Below are 18,336 nucleotides of genomic sequence, written 5' to 3' on the forward strand. Positions count from 1 at the left end.
AAGCAAAAAGGACTTGGGGAATAGCTCAAGTAGTGACAATACTTTCTTAACAAACACAATGCTTGGTGGACATACAAAAATATAGCATGTCTATATAATGAAGTATTGTTCAGTTATAAAGAGAAATTATATAATGACTGACAGATACTACAAAATAGATGAATCTTGAAAATATTATGCTAAGTGAAAGATGTCAGTCATCCAAAGCAACATATTATAGTTCAGAGCAGCTCACATCTATAATCATAGCTACTTAGGCTAAGATCTGAAGATCACAATCAGGCAAGGCAGAAAAGTCTGTTAGAGTCTTATCTCCAATTCACTAGTCAAAACAAAAACCTAAGGTCGAAGTGGAGCTGTGGCTAAAGTGGTATGGAACCAGCCATGAGTAGAAAATGCTAAACAAGAATGTAAGGCCCTGAGTTCAAGCTCTAGTACGGGCACACATTCACACACAAAAAACTACCTATAATTCCATTTCTAAGAAATGTTCTAAACTGGCAAATTTACAGCTGTAAGTTAGCTGTAAATGATTATTTCTTAGGACTAGAGAGAAGAGAGGATGTGAAGATTTAGATCGCTAAAGGGGGTAAGAATTCTTAGGGATTTCAGGGCTTTATTTTGCTTTGATCTTTGTTTTTGTTGTTTTAATTTTCTTCTGAGATTTTTTTTGAAATATCTTCTGAGATATTTAATTTTCTTCTGAGACTATGTAGCCTAGACTAGCCTTGAACTTCTGATCTGCCTCAGACTTCTAAGTCCTGGGGTATCACCATGCCCAGCTAACGTTTCTGATTTTGAGTGAAAGACTGTGATAACAGTTGTGTATATCTGTGACTATTCTAAAAAAAAAAAAAGAAAACACTAAACAGTACACTTTAAAAGAGTGAATAATAGAGTATGTCTTAATAAGAGTACTTTTAAATTTATCAAGCAAAAGAACAAAAAAGCTAGTGGAATTCAAGGAGTAATTAACTCTCTGAAGGAGGGATTAGAAAGAAAATCTGGCTACAATGAGCAAAATTCCATTAAGAAAAATTAAAGTGGTTAAATAAATTTCACAACAGCAACATGGCATCCCACAATGAAAGCTTCTTTACTTAATAGATCAAATATCATAGCTACACATGCAAAGGGAATGAGATATGCTGATATATACAAGACATGCACAAAAGTGCACACACATGCATACCTGCATACATTCAACAACATATTATCACACTCACTATTCTGGAGCTGAATACTGTCCTAGTCGTTGTGATTTTTTTTTTAACCACACCTCACTATGTAGCCCTGTGTAGCTGAGAACTTGCCACATAGCCTTGACAGGTCTGGAACTCACGATGTAGTCATTTAAACCCCGTGGCTTCAGGTTTCCTGCCTGTCAAATGTTTACTTCATTTTTACAAGATTGTTACAGGAAAAAAGATCTATAATAAGAAATGTAAAGCTATGGAAACATTTATCTTCATACTTTTAACTTAATGTTTTATCAGATAAGAATAGTAGCCAGACACTGGTGGCTTACATTTGTAATCCTAGCTATTCAGGAGGCTGAGATGTGAGGATCCAGATTTGAAAGTCTATGAGCCAGGAACGTCTATGAGACTCTTATCTTGAATTAAATACCAAAAAACTAGAAGTAAAGCTGTGGCACAAGTGATAGAGTCTTGAGCAAAAGAAGTTCAAGGATAGTGCCCAGGCCCTGAGTTCAAGCTCCAGGACTGGCACACATACATACAAAAAAAGTAAATATTGTGTAACTAACTTTAGAAAGTGCAGAGGGCTTTTACAAAAGAGCAAATTAAGTATATGACTTTCAATACAGACACATCTGATTAGATGAAATTTACAATAATATTTTAATAGTCCATGACATGAAAGCTTGTCAAAGTTCATATTAAGCTCTTATTAAATTTTACTTTCTACCAGAAACTTAATGAATTACTAGCACATATATACACAAGTTATTACTACTTTATCCATACCTCCTTTTCAGGCATCACTTTATATTTTGGTTTTGCAAAATGTCAGCTTTATAGACAGACATGAGAGACTATCATAAATGATTTTTCCTTCCCTCCCTCTCTGCCTTTCCATTTTGCTGTACTAGGGTTTGAACTCAAGGCCTTAGGTGTGCTGGACAAACACTCTTATCACTTGAGTCATATCCTCAATCCCTTTGGTTTTAGTAATTTGTTTTCAGCTACAGTCTCATTTTTGCCAAAGGCAGGCCACCTCAGACCACAATCCTCCTACCTCTACTTCCTGTATATCTTGGATTACAGTGTACACCACTATACTCAACTCCCATACAATGACCTTTGGCTTGACTAAAGACCAGTGAACTACAGTGTACTATTAGTGTCAAATCATATCATTTGTTTATATACTGTTAATATATTTATTTTACAGAGTAAAACCAGTAAGGTGCTACAAAGACTGTAAAGAACACAAAGTCAAATCCTGGCTCAGAAACAGGACCATACTATCTGACCTTTTTAAGCCCCTGTGTCTAATGGTATGAATGCAGACAGACTTACAGACAAGGCAGAGGCACTGTATTGTTTTGGTAGGTGAATACATAGCAAATAGAGAAACCAAAGAAGAGATGAGTTGGGCTGAGGCATAGAAGAATGTCTGTAGAAAAATGATGACAAGGGAGCTTAGCCTTAAAGGTGACGAGGTAGCCTACACGCACTTCATCAGGGAAAACACATTCCAGAGAGAAGAAGTCATGTGAACAAAGGCAACAGGTTTATATAGCACACACAGTGGCTCTTAGAACCCTCTCAAATATTGTTATACAGTATAAGAAAAGATGGAACCAGTGACATCATGAACATTCTTGTATACTATGTTCAACAGAATGCGTGCAGAAATTAATAGCTACCATTTTTGGAGAGTAAATGTCAGATACTTTGGTCACAGGCAAAGAAATGATCAAATAACAGAGATAATTCATGGTAATTAAGATTTATAGAGACCGAGCCAAGGTCTTAAAAACCTCAGTGAGGAAACTGTAGAAGTTAATCATGAGACTTAGCATCCAATGGATTCTCTAAAGTGCTTCAGTGAGGAACTCTCACCTGCAGGCATTACGGCAGCAAAACTGTACTACCTAGAGTGAGAAGAGATGTAGAAGTCTAAATGAGAGAAGGATTTGTATTATAGCTTACTGTAATTGCAAAGGGAAGAACAAACACACTCATAAAAGTTGGAGGGCTAAGTGTGTGTGTGTATGTGTGTGTGTGTGTGTATGTGTATGTGTGTTAGTACTGGAACTTGGATTGAACCCAAAGCCTGGGTGCTGTCCCTTAGCCTTTTCTGTTCAAGGCTGGAGCTCTACAACTTGGGTCACACCTCCAATTCTGGCTAACTTTTTGGGGGGAAGGTGGTAAATTGGAGAGAAGAGTCTGATGACTCTCATGGCTTTAGATGGCTACCCTCAGATCTCAGCCTCCTGAACATAGCTAGGATTATAGGTGTGAGCCATCAGTGCCCAGATGAAAATATTTTTTTAAATATTTCTGATCAGAAAGAAAACCTCCTTTGAGATACAGTTTTCATCCCTTGACCAAACTCAAGGCTCAATTTTCTTGCTTGTGAAATAACAGTAATAGTATTATTTACTTGTCCCACAACATAATTTTGAGTTAAATGGGCAAATACAAATGACAATCAGAATATACCATATACACAAAGGCATTGTGAGCAGGCAATCTATTAACAGGTTTAGTGATTATAACTATTTATAGGTTGCCTACTAAGTACAGTCTATAAAAGTATGCAAACTAGATACAGAATGAGATTGTTAGGTCATAAAGTAGAAAAGTAATTCACTATTGTTTAAGACAGATCCACAACTACACTGGTGGAACTTCCCCTTACTTGCATGACACATTTTTCTTATCTGCTAATTAAATTGCTATCCTTTTGAGGGCAGAAACTAATAAATACTTGGTGATGGACCAACATAATATGCTAACAACTACCTAGTAATAATGAAAGTCAAATAAATTCACATAAATGCTGAATCAGGGTTGTAAAGGGTTCAAGCACTACCCAAAAAGAAGAAAGCAAAATCTTTGTCTTCAAACAACAGCCGCCACTGCTGCCATCACCAGTTAACAGACAGTAAGTGAATTTTTCTTTTTCTTTTTCTTTTTTTTTTTTGGCCAGTCCTGGGGCTTGGACTCAGGGCCTGAGCACTGCCCCTGGCTTCTTTTTGCTCAAGGCTAGCACTCTGCCACTTGAGCCACAGCGCCACTCTGGCCATTTTCTGTATATGTGGTGCTGGGGAATCGAACCCAGGGCCTCATGTATACGAGGCAAGCACTCTTGCCACTAGGCCATATCCCCAGCCCCAGTAAGTGAATTTTATTAATATTCTTCCTCCTTCTCCATCTACAGAGCACTCTCTGCCCCTTATTTCTCACTGTGTTTAACTTCTTCAGCTAACATTTCTTTCTCCTCAACTGAATCACTACAATTAGCTATAAAGAATCCAAAACCAAAGGTGTTGATAGAGGATGGCTTCCAATTCTCTTTCAATAAGTTTAAGAAACAATGAAATAGTGATGGAAATAACTATCACTTTTAGGTCAACCACCACTAAGACAGACAAGCATTCCAAGCAAGGGAGAGTAGGCCCAAGGGGAAATGAAGCTGCCATTCAACCAGTCAGATTCCACAAGACCTTCAAAAGAAATTCATGCAAGGAAAATGCCTCTTGAAACTTAGTTACATGCAAAAATGAAGCAAGAAGCACATCTGTTTGGAGCTTACCCCAAATGCCTCTAGTTCTTCAAACTAAGTTCCTAACTCCCTCCCACAGAGAGAAAGCCAGTGCCTGGGGCAGCACTCAGGGACAAGCAAATTAACATTTCCAAGGTCAAATGCTGACAGGCTTAATTGTTTACAGCAACTAGAGTATGCCGGCTGCTGGAGTTGGAGGCTTAACCTCCCCTGCTTGCCCAATACCATAAGAAACTAACCACATCAACTACAAACTATGAAAGTACTGTAGATGTGGACTCAAATTAACACATGACATTTCACACAGAAACTATGTTTCATACAGACATTTCATACAGAAGTAAGATCCTAAGAAGTATGTGTTGTTGTTTTTTCCCACTTTAAGCTGGCTAAACAATTTGAGGGGAAAAAACTAAAATATCAACCACCCCAGGGGCAAAGGAGTGACAAGGACAAAGGAAATCAAAACATAGAATCCCATTTAACTGATTAGTTTGATCTGAATACACACCCCAAAGCTGCTAATGCATTGCAAAACTAGTTGATCTGACTACCCCAATGATGTCAAGTCACCTACATGCCAGCCTTCATGCAGTATTCATTTGCCACAGGTATCTGAGAAGCACACGAAATGTAGCCAGTCCGTATTCAGGCACACTACCATTAAGACTGTGGTTCTAGCTAGCATTCACTCTACCAAAAATATCAAAATAACTTCCAAATCACTTTTATATTGAGGACATGTTGAATTAGAGATGCTGAGTTAAATATTGCAATAAGGACTCTTAGAAATTTCAAATTATATACTATTTTTATTGCACAACACTACAACAAATAAATAATGTTCTACTTCTATGTAACAATATATAATTTCATTTCCAAACTATAGAAGGACAGAAAACAGATCTGAGTGATAAAATGGTTTCTAGAATAATCGAACTGGTATACTAGTGTCAACTATGTTCATGGTCAACCTAATAAAAATTCCTTTCTGCTTACGACAAGCCAGAAGATGTAATGTCATTAAAAAAGGAATCTAATGTTTCAAAAATGATTCTAAAGTCTATTTTACTTCTGTCATGAATTATCTGTTATCTCTGCTTGGCCTTAAGCCACTCTTAATCCTTGCCAAGGAACAGGCAATGCCACCAAGTGAGTGGCTCCATTTCATTTTATTTCCCTCAGTATTGGTCTAATTTATACCCTACTAGGTCACTGAAATCTAACCCAAGCCACAGCTCCAAAGATTTTTAAAAAAAGCAGGACGAATAGAAAGATTACTTTTAAGAGTCTAGTAAAACCCAGATGGTATCCAGGTACTATACATACTCTATTTAAAAAACAGAAAGTGACTCACTTACTATTTCAAAAAGTGACATCCTAATGTGAATAGGAAAGCTTAGCAAACAGAAGACAGCAAGCAATTATTTCCACACATGCCATCATGAGAAAAAATGATGCCAACTTTCAGGATGTTACAGTGAGAGGAAGAAAGAAAATCTGGAGGTGTTGGAATGGTTGGAAATTTATGGAGTGAGACTCTAAGGTAACCGCAGGGTGGGGAGACTAACAGCAGCCAACACGTCCTTCTCACAAAGGGCATTACTAAACTTTCTCACTAAAACAGCCAATCAGAGAGGGATCACAGTTAACATTTTCTAACATTCCAAAACTGTCCCAAACACAACCAGCCCACTAAAAGGTGTACAAAGCAACAAATATTTTTGTGAATATGTAGTATGTCTTTTAACTGTTTTTCATGTAATCAACAACAAAATCATGATCCATTGATTTAGAAACATAAATACTATTTGCACTTATGATTCACTTGAGATGTGTATTTCTCTTTTCTAACGGGTCATGGGTCAACCACTGGTAAATGGAGTGGAATAACTTATATCAATGAGAAGCATTTCTGGATGAATTGATCTCAAAATACTGCCATCTTAATAGTCCTGTAGTTTATCTGGTCTAATAGGATTGAAACATTTTTACTTTTAGATATTTAGAATCATTCAGGCTAAAATCCAGTAACTTAGTAACTATGTTTTATCTAAGTCTGAACTCTGCAATAAAGAAACCTCCTTTTCCAAGTCCAATGATAAACTCCCAAGAAGTGTTCTGATGCCATCTAGTGGCATCAACATCTATAACACTTGGAAACCGGTTTCTGATGTACCTTCACCTTTCTATACAGATTTAGCTGGCCCTTATTTAAAAAAAAAAAAAAAAAAAAAATTAAGTGCAGTCTTAAGAAATTAGGTTTATAAGTTGACAAAAGGGCTTCTTCCCTCTTAATTTTTGGCAGAAACTTGTTCTTTTCTTATTCTGGTTCAAATATTTTCAACTAAGGGAACAGTTTTAAGGTCCATTTACAATTGAGAGGCAGTTTTAATACCTGAAAAGCATCAAATGAGTCCCAAATTCTCAGTGAGTATCTGATGTCTTTCTTCACAGGAGATTCAGTTCAATGGGGTCTGGGTACACTAATCAAAACCAACCAAGCAAAAACTACTTATATTTGAAAAGCCCCAGATAACAGAAAAAGCCCTCACTCTACCATAAAAATATTGGGATGTGGCCTTTTACTTATTCTTGAGGAATAAGTTCTTGGGGTGCCTCCCCAAGAACACATGAAGAGCCAAAGAGGACAAACATTGCTGATTTATTTTTCAAACACAGCAGCTGTGTAAAATTGCTCTATGTAACTATGCTATAAAGTCCTCAAGATGAGATGATTGGGAAGTCTCACTAAACCCTTTCTATCACAATCTTAGATGCTAGCTTCCTTGAATAATTAAACAATTAAATTAAAACATGAAGTTTCAATAGAGGAAGTCCCATGATGTATTTATATATTCACACTGCTTTCAGTTCAGCTTAACATTATTCCATTGTGGTTCTTAAAAGCTCACGTTTATGTATAAAGATTCCTATGGCCGAAATTTAAAAACTATATTAAGAGCTACACCTCTAGTGTAGTCATTGGCTGCCAGTCATAATTAAGTGCCAATCCTTACTCTGAGGGCCAAACTATAAAGAAAACAAAAGAATTTTGAAGAGCTATGATATAAACCCAAGGCACAAGTACAATGGGGAACATCTCAGAAATTGTCAGACTTGTCATGTTGACTCGTTATTTTGTTTTCCAGTCAATACAAGTAGAGAATTAGAGACAGACTAGTTAATTCTTGCCAGGAAGCCACTCTACCACTTGAGCCATACCTCCAGCTCAGACTAGTTAATTCTAACACTGTAACAACAATCACTCCCCCACACCCAATTGAGGAGCTGACAACTATTCTTTCCTTTTTCTTTTCAAAGCTCACAGATGAATTAATATGTCATGGGAGATTGAGGCAAGTAAAATAAAAATGAGAATACAAACAATGTTCAAACACAAAAAAAGGTTGGGTCTGACCATTTTTAACAATGATTTTTTTGGAGTGTCACTGTCACTGTACCTACATATCACACTACAGCTTTCATTCATTCAAATGATCTCCCCTTTATTAGCTCTAGGATCTGAGTCAGAAAAACTAATTTCCTGAGTTTTAGTTTTCCTTATCTACCAGCTAGAATAACAAACTTTGTATATTTGCTGTAAGAACTAGAGAAAATATACCAGACAATGACAGGACATCACTAACACCTGTTGCTGTAGTTTGGATATTGAATGTCTCCCAAAAGGCTAAAGGTTTGCCCACCATACTATTGGGAGGTGTAGAACCTTGGGGAGGTGGGACTTTGTTGGAGGTGCTTAGATTGTTGGCAGCTTGTCCTTTCCTTTTTCCCTTTTCATTTCCTAGCAATGAAGTGAATGGTTTTGCTGTTATAATTTCTCATGAAGGTGTGCTATCCCACCACATACCTACAGCAAGATCCAAACTCATCATGCACTGGGAGCTCCAAAAATGGCCTTTCAGATGTTATCTATGAATTTATTAGACTAAATAAGCAAACAACTTTTCTATGAGGTAACACAATAATACTTAACATATGACCCACAGTTGAGAAATCTTCACATCAAAAGCTACAAACTGGACAACCCCAAGTGTACAACACAAGGGACACATGGGGAGACTGAGATCAAGGGACTTTGCATCTGCTAGCGTCTGTTGTTATTTTTTAAGATTATCTTTAAGTAGTTATTATTTTATTATTATCTTTAAGGCATTGTGATTTAACAAAGTACTTTATGAATACAATAGATCTTGATCAATGTCACTCCTTTCAACAATCTCACCCATCCCTCTCCTACTTATCCCTACCTATCCCATCCCATTCCATCCCATCCCACTCTTCTTAATTTTGTAGGATATACACTGGATTCTTAATCCCATTCTCCCCTTCTCTCCATTTGCTCACCTCTCTCCTCTTGACCCCACCCCACTGATTTCCAGTACCGCCTCCAGATGTTTTATTTTGCTAAATGCTGGCTTTGCCTTTCTAAGGAAACTTGTCTCTTTATAAGTTAATGATCTCAGGTATCTTCCAGTAGGTCTTGTTTTTCTTCTTCCTCTTTTACTTTTAAAGCCAATACTAGGGCTTAAACTCTGGGTCTTGCTTTTGTTTTTTCCACTAACAGCTGGTGCTCTACACTTTGAGCCACACCTTCCTTCATTTCCTCAGGTATTTTGTTATAATAATAATGATGGAAGCTGCCCAATACAGACATTAAAGACTACTGCAATACACCCTTAGTTTTTAGAGAGTAAAGAAAGGTCATGCATGTGTTACCCAGTCTGCAACTTTAGTGTCTCCACGGTTATTTGGACCCAATGAGTCCCATTTTCCCAATTGCAGAGGGGAGGGGAGATTTACCTTTCAGTGACTTTCACCACATATACCTTTAAAAAAGGTAAAGAGGCTTTAGCAGCTCCCTTTGTTCCCTTCCTTCCATACCTCTGTAAATGTGGCTGTACCAGGAGGCATGTCCAGGTCAAGCCCTGAACAAGATACTAATGGCAGTGATGCCTTTTAATACCAATATCTCACACACACTTCTAGGACATAAACCCATACAAAGAATTTCCACAGATGAAGAAGATGACTCTGAAGCCCTCTAAGACTCAAGCTTTATAACTTTCAGGGCTTTTTACCAAACGTTCCTACCAGATGCAATTTGCTTCACTTGAGATATGTCCAGTGGTGCTGTGATAACTCTTTACCAAGCAGCTGTCCAGATCTTGGGAGACAAGGCTCATTTGTCACATGTGCCCCTCTCATAGGGGAAATCAATACCCACCAGTTTCGGTATCCCAACACCAAAATTCCTTGCTTGACTGACTTTTTCACTAGTAAGTATTTACAGGAAACTTAACATCTACAAAGCCTAGTGCTGGACTCAGAGCAGAGGCATGAGGGTGACTACACAGTAAATCTTACCCAAGGACTTACAGTCCACCTAGGGAAATGCAAAAAGGAAATAAGGAAATAAAAAACGTTTGAAAAGCTTTAAATGCCAGCAAGCAAAACAATAAAAATTTAAGTATTATTAGCCTAAAGAAGACTTAATATTGCCTATACTTTCTACTTCCCAAATTTCAAAAATTCCAAGTAGAAAGTATTTCTTACCAAAATTAACATGTACATATGTGTATAGACATATGCATACCTTAACTTCAGCAATATGAACACTTTAGGTTGCACAGTTAGTTCTTATTATGCATTGAAGGATTGTAACATCTGAATATCTAGAAACCAGCTGACAACCAGAAACGTGTCCATTTGTTGAGGCCAACTGCTGTGTGCACATACATACCTGTATACATATGATACTATACTGACTTTGTATCTTGGTCACTGTGAATGTTGCAATGTGCAGGTATCACTTTGATATAATAGAAAATATACCCAGTAGTAGGAATATTGGGTCATATAGAAGTTCTACTTAATTTTTTTTTTAAAGAACCTCCACTCTATTTCCTATAGTAGTTGTACTAATATACAATCCTACCAACAGTTTGATACCAGGGTTTCTCTTTCTCCACATTCTGGTATGAGATCTGCTTTATACTTTTAATCCTATAAATAGAATAAGTGAATTTTCTCAATAGTTTTAATAATATTTTTCTTTTCTAGTTGGCTCCAGTTATAAAAGCTAGAGAAGAAACACAAATACTGATTTCTCCTTTTTCGACATTTTTATTAGCATCAATTAGTTGTACAGCGGTTTTTTAACATGTCCATTATGTATACAATGCAATTTAAACAGTCATCCACTCTGTCATCCCCCTCCTTCCTCTCTCCACCTTCCTAGACCAGTCTCAGGCAAATACTAATTTTTTGTTTATTGTTATTTTTGTCATCATTGTAGCCACAATGAAACCTGTTGAAATTGATTTAGGAAAGGGGGAACAGGGAAGGGAAAGTGACAGGGGGGTGAAACTGATTGGAAAAAAGTAAAATTCCTCTTGTATATGTCAACAGGTGATGGTGGCTCATGCCTATAATCCTAGCTACTTAGGAGGCCAAGATCTGAGGATCATGATTCAAAGTCAGCCTGGGCAAGAAAGTCCATGAGAATCTTTTCTCCATTTACCCACCACAAAGCCAGAAGTGGGGCTGTGGCTTAAGTGATAGGTTGTTAGCCTTGAGGAGGAAAAAGAAAAAAGAGAAGCACAGCAATAGTTCAGTACCTGGGCCCTGAATTCAAGCCCCAGGACTGGCATTTAAATAAAAAATAAAAAAGTCAACCAAGTCAGCTGCATTGGTATTTCAATCAAATCACTAAGTAATCTTCAAAGCATTTTAACAGAAAACAACTATTCCTTTTTCCCAAAATAAGCTGATAGGCTATGAGGGATTCTAATTTAATTTTCAGTTTTCATACTTAGTAATTTTACACATAGAAATGTAAAAAGTATTTTATATATTTTACATATAGAACTATACGATTTACAAAACATGAAAATAAAACTAGAATGTTACCTCTGAAACAACCAGATCTAGAATTATTCTCATAACTGCTTAACATTCACAAATGTGAAAGGTCAGTTGTTTGTGATGACATCAAACATCAAAGAGCATGTAATTTTTCCTTTGACAGTTATTTTCTTTTTTCTTTTTTTTTTTTTGCCAGTCCTGGGCCTTGGACTCAGGGCCTGAGCACTGTCCCTGGCCTCTTCTTGCTCAAGGCTAGCACTCTGCCACTTGAGCCACAGCGCCCCCTCTGGCCGTTTTCCATATACATGGTGCTGGGGAATCGAACTGAGAGCTTCCTGTGTAGGAGGCAAGCACTCTTGCCACTAGGCCATACTCCCAGCCCCAGACAGTTATTTTCTACTCATCATTAACTCCAAAATGTCAAAAATATAAACTTTATTTCTTGGACAAGTAGGGACTAAAGTGAGAATAAATGGAACTGGAGCTAGGAGGGTATATAATGTCCAAATACAGTGTAACTGTGTGAAGATGGTATAAGGAACCTTAATGAAAGCTGTTGATCAATAGGGAATTGGGAGAGAGGGGTAAGAAAAAGCAATAGATGGGTATTCCAAGCAAAACATAACATAACCAACTCTGAATTATCTTGAATTAATATATAAGAAAGAGGAAAGTGGAGGAGGAATAATCATCATCAATTAATCAATGGCAGGGGAGTAAAACAGGCTTTGATAGAGTAGACATTGGAATAGAGAGGCTGAAAACAGGCAACTGTACTTTGAGTACAGTTGATGAAGTTTATTTGTGTGTGTGAAAATATAACTAACCTGCTAAAATTTTTTTAAGAAGTAGAATAGAGGAGAGTATAAAAGGGATGAGGTTCATCAGTATACATTGTACATATGTGTGTATACAGTGAAACACTCCCCTTGTACAATTAATGTTATTGGGCGGTGGGGGGAAGAGAACTGGATCTAAAAACATGATGACTCCTAGCCAGAATAAAATTTTTGATATTGAAAGAACCAACTATTATGTAACTATAACATAGAGCCTATTGGTTCCCTGTAGCATTTATCAGTTAGGACTCCAACTGACTGCATAGAAGGAGAAACCTGACAGCTGATGCTTGGTCCAAAAGGCTTATTTTTCTGCAATTACAAACAAGCCTAAAGTAGACAATGTACACACAATATATTGGCCCCAAAAGGTCTCATCTGCATCCCCATGACCATATTCAATTCCACCTGCACAAACAAGGCAAAGTAATTATGATCTCCGGCTTCAGAACTTTATAGAGTGTCCCAAGAAAGTTGTTAACAAGTCTGAACCTACAGAGACACAGGCAAATCTTTTTTATTAGGAATCTGTTTGAACTAAATGGGAGACACAGCTTTGACCAAGACCAAGATAAACTAGTAGCTACCAAACAAAGGAGGAGGAGTAACTTAATAAGAAAAGTTCCTATCTGTAGTTGCCTTCTAAGTCTTCACATGCAAATAAAAGACTCAAACTAGAGGAGAATATCCAGTCCCAACTGTTCAGTACCACCAGGTCTCCCAACTGAACGAAGGATTCAAACTTGCAAAGCCTGTCTGCTCCTGATGGTCAATATCTGTGCTGAGATGTAGGCAGCTCATTGGTCAGCTTTGACTACTCGGGTAAGACAGATTCTCAGGAGGCTACTTGACCTGCACACATGGACACAGCTGCTTGTGTTGTTGTGAGTTTGGGGCTATGTGCCAGTCATGAGTTCTTTTTTTTTTTTTTTAACTGGTTTTTTGGTTTGTTTTTTTTTTTTTGGTCTTTTCTTTTTTGGTACTGGGGATTGAACCCAGGACGTTGTACTTGCTAAGCAAGCGCTTTGCCACTGAGCTACATCCCAGCCCTTCATGAGTTCTTATGTTAATTTGCTGTTGAAACTGCAAAACAGGCATGATCCTAACCAGACCCTTACTAGCACTTTATCCCTGCATCACAAGATTGTTAGGATCATATGAGAAATCGCATGTCAGAACACCATTGTACCTAGCACACAGATACTGTATAACAAATCTATTATTATTTTTACTGTCATGGACATCATAATCAATACCATACTTGCAGCTAGTCCAACAAACACCCTGCCTGATTAAAATAAAGTCTTTTTGCCCTGGAGTTCCAAAGTCCTAGGAAGAAAAACAAAGAGAATGAACATAAATGTCTATCAATAGATGAATAGAATTTTTAAATGCAGAATGTATACACATTAACTACTATTCAGGCATTAAAATGAAATCTTGTCAAATACAACAACATGGATGGAACTAGAGTACACAATGTTAGATGAAATTACCAGGCACAGCAAGACAAATACTACACGATCTCACTCACAAATGGAATCTAGAAAGCTAATCCTACAAAAATTGAAAGTACTACAGTGGTTACAATATACTGTAGAAACAGAGATGGAAAAAAGAAATGTACTTATTACCTGACTCATGTAACTGTAACCCCTCTGTATATCATCCATATATCTCTTTCTCTCTCTCTCTCTTTCTCTCTCTCTGTCTATATATAAAGAAACAGATGGGACATGGTTGGTCAATGAGCATTAAGTTATTAAGTTATAGTTATTGGAAATGCAGGCATCCTACAGCACAGAAGGAATGACTACAGATGATAACATATCACATATTTCAAAAAAAGTGCTTCACCAAAAAGAAACAATATATGTCTTAAGAGACTGGTTTACTTACCCTGATTTGAACACTACTCATTGGACACATACATATCAGTGAGACTTTTACTTGCCAGCTTCTAAAGACACTAACAAAAAACAAAACTAATTACTAATTTTTGCCATACATTTTTCAGAGTTCTTATAGTTTTGTTTTGATATAATTTGGGGCAAAAGAAATTCATTTAATTTATAACTGGCTCTGATTTGATTTCTTGATAAGTCCTTAGATATTCTTGTGAAGAGGAAAAATACACTAAATTATTTGGAAAATTAATGAGAAGGTTCTTGAATTTGTAAATACTTTCTCTACTGGCAAATTATGCTTTAGGATATTTAATTATATTAAACCAAAATAATTGCTTGTTTTATAAAAATCTGCTTTCTAAGTAGCCCTTTGCTAAATTACTCCAGTTGATGGGGCAATGGGAGTGCCCTAGGCTTTCTCACTACAGAGAATTGCTCCTGCTTCTTCTTCAGCATTCAAGCTCACTTTCATAGGACACTGGTTCCTAGAATATAGTCAGTGGGATCCTTTTAGGGCCCATGTTATCGTCATAATATTTATTAAAATTATTTTCATATTAAAAGTATTATTTTTGTAACGTTAAAATGCTATTTGTTTTGTTTTTATTATGCTGTACCTTTGACTGATGTTAAAAAAGCAGTTGTGGTGCCTCAGGATAAACCACAGCAAGAGTAAGTGATCATATGCTTTGCCATGCACTCAAACCAAACAAACAGCTTAAGAGTCTTTGATGAACCAGCACAATTTATTATTAAATTTATTAAAACTTAATCATTACACATTTTTTACTACTGTGAAATGAAAGGGTAAGTGTGAATAAATCACTGCTGCTGCATATCAAAGCATGTCAGTTCTCAACAAAGAGTCTGTATAACTAACTGCTGGCACTGCAGGCTGAACTACCAGCTTGTTCATGGAATATACTCTGAATGTGAAGTCTAATTAACAGGCTTACTAAGACTTGGCCATCTGCTTAAAATGAACAAGTCTAAATTTAAAGAGCCATTATTATTTGTTGCTATTAAGATAAATGAGAATTTTGAAAATTTTGTGCTCAATCTTATATGTTTCAGGACTTACATGATTTGTCTGGTGAAATCAGTGATGAAAATAATTATTTGTAGCCTTGAAAGGCCTTCTTTACTTTCCTATTAATCTAGCATTGTAATGTACAACTGTTTTCCATTATGATAACAAACCCAAGGTAGGTGCAATGGCTCACATCTGCAATCCTAGCTATTTGAGAGGCATAAACTGTGGCTCCAAAGCAGAAGCTAGTAAGCTGTGAACCAAATCAGTACCCTACCCTGGCCTGTTTCTGGACTGCAGCCATTCCCATTCATTTCTGTACTGTCTACAGAGGATTCTGCACCACAACAGCAGAGTTACCAGAGTTATAAGACCACAGAGCCCACAAATAATTGAAAACTATAATTGAAAAATAATTGAAGGCTATCTAGGCCTTCACAGAAAAATGCGGCCAATCTCTGCTTTAGAGAATGGATCTTTATAATGTTTACATTTCTTTTTAAATTACACAAAGTACATATTTCATAGCAAAATATACTTCTTATATATACGCCATAAAAAGCCCTACGTCTAAAATATACAGGAGTCTTCAACATGAATTTTGAAAACATATAATTTTATTGTCGCTTTTATCCAGGCCAGCCCACCAAAGCCTCTATGACCAACAAAAATATACTCCAAATCAGGATAGGCAAAATTAAACCATTCAGAAGACACTCACTAAAAAGACTTATGGGTGACTTCTGCAGCTAGTTATGAAGGACTGGTGAGGATATAAATCTTTGACTTTGAGTGACTAGGACACTGACAAAATATGTAACACCACTGCATTCAAAAGTAGGACAAGAGGCAGACTAGAACTGTCTGTAATTAACGCAGGGAAAGAAGTGGGAGGCCTGCATATGCCCACTCCCTGCTTCTGGGCAAGGAATTTATGCCCAATCCAAGAGTCTAGAAGGGTGAGGAGACTGAAATTGGCATTTGAGGAGACTCAGACAGTAGGAAGAGCAGGAGTTTTAAAGATAGGTCAGTGGGAGGAGCCACACGGATTCAGAGCTCTATGAATTTGTACAAGGAACCGGTAGTGTCTGTTGCTGAATCCTAAGACACGGAGAAACTTCTGCTGGGAGCCAGAAGGTGAATAATTCCTAGAAGTCACACAGAACTTGGGGACAGTCAAATCTCATCTAGACAGAGTAGAGCTATGTCTCTAGATCCTCAGAGACACAGAAAGGCCTCAGAAAGGATCCTCAGAAGGGCCATGCTTTGTAACACACATAATTTAGCTCTCCTAAAGACTTCACTAAACCCACCCTAACACTTAAAACCATCCTCGAAAGGATCAGTCCAACCCACAGATTACTTCAGTATCCACCAAAACAAACTTCAACACTTCTTAAAGGAAAGCAACCAAATGTAAACTTTCAACAACATAACACACGGGGCTATCACAACTAATGTCCTTGGAAAGAAGTGGTGACAGAATTAACAGATGAAGATAATAAAACAGCTTTTATAAATGTTTCAGATATTCCAGAATATAGAGGAAAACATGAACGTGTTGAAGAGAGAAAACGAAAAACAGGAACCAAAAATTCCATTTAATTTTGCTACATCTGTCTTCAACAACTGAAAAAAAACAGAATCCGAAATTTAAAATGCACTGTACAGAATTAACAGATTAAGACACAGCAGAAGACAAGATGAACTTGCAGACACAGTAATGCAAACTCTTCAAATCAAAGCCACAGAATAAAAAGACTGAAAAGATAAACTGGACAACATAAATTGCAAGTACATAAATCTACAACATTCAAGAAACAGCACACCAGATATGAAAAATCACACCAAAGCACATCAGACATTGCTCAAAACTAATGTCATAAACACAGACACACACACACACACGGAGGGGAGGGATAAGAGAGGGAGAGATTACCATCCAGGTTCCATATAAAATACAAAAACAACTCTGTCCAAAAGAAGTACATATCGTTTTTCTAATCTTCTTGAAAAAAACGAAGATAAGGTTCTTCAAAGTTGAATTCTTACTTTCATAAAGGCCTTCCTTTGCTGGTATCCCTGGAAAAAGCTTAGTTTGTTGGGTAATCAAGCATGAACAAAGTATAGTTAAACTGGAAAACAACCATATGACAATGTAATTATAGACTTTATAGTTCAGATGTATCACATACTTCAGAATGCATGCTTCTTGAATATCAGAATCAAAGTATTTGTTCATAAACTTCTAGTGGAACACAACCAATAAACGCACAGGACTAAGTCAATCTCATTTCACCCTCAGCACATTGCTGTATGATAGGCAGAATAAGATGAGAAAACAGATATCTCAAGGGGTTAAATGACTGATCCAAGAATATTCAAAAGCAGTCCCAGAGTAATGCCAGCACATGGTATTACCACAAAGTAAATGCACGCGCACACACACACGCACACACGCACACATATGCAGTTTTAAATATTACTTACTCTGAGTCTCCACAATATCCAAAGCAACACTAGAAACTGTGTCCATTCCAGAGCTGATACAGGACTGGAAGTTTTTTAGGGAAGAGAGAGCAGACTCAATACCACTGAAGGATATGAAACCAGTTGAGCCTGAATTTGCACTGGACCGCCCTGGCATCTTGAAATTACCTAAAATTTCAAATATAGTAACAAGAGATGTATGTCAGAATAATTACTAAATAGGAAATTAGCACAGCTGGAAACATTCACTTGTCATATTCATATGACAGTATTCAATATCTATATGCCACCCTTCAGTAACACTTGAGAGGAACCAAAGCATTGTGCCATTGTGCCATTGGTTGTGCCACCGAACTCAAATGGCACTCAATCTTCATTTTTATAGAGGAAGAATGCCCTCCTCCAAAAGATTCCTTGATGTCTA

At 37.1% G+C, this 18,336-nt stretch overlaps 1 protein-coding gene across 4 annotated transcripts in view; it reads right to left on the reverse strand.

Annotated features, from left to right (window-relative positions):
* Positions 1–18,336, reverse strand: part of Nsmce2 (NSE2 (MMS21) homolog, SMC5-SMC6 complex SUMO ligase) — a 214,035-nt gene that overhangs the window by 190,172 nt on the left and 5,527 nt on the right. For all 4 annotated transcript variants that reach the window (XM_048358382.1, XM_048358383.1, XM_048358384.1 and 1 more), the window contains one exon: positions 17,913–18,080. In XM_048358382.1, the coding sequence (XP_048214339.1) occupies positions 17,913–18,069 (157 nt within the window). In that variant the 5' untranslated portion in view covers positions 18,070–18,080. The remainder of the gene's footprint in view (positions 1–17,912; positions 18,081–18,336) is intronic.

This window comes from Perognathus longimembris, chromosome 12 (assembly GCF_023159225.1).
Source record: "Perognathus longimembris pacificus isolate PPM17 chromosome 12, ASM2315922v1, whole genome shotgun sequence".
Lineage (NCBI taxonomy): Eukaryota > Metazoa > Chordata > Mammalia > Rodentia > Heteromyidae > Perognathus > Perognathus longimembris.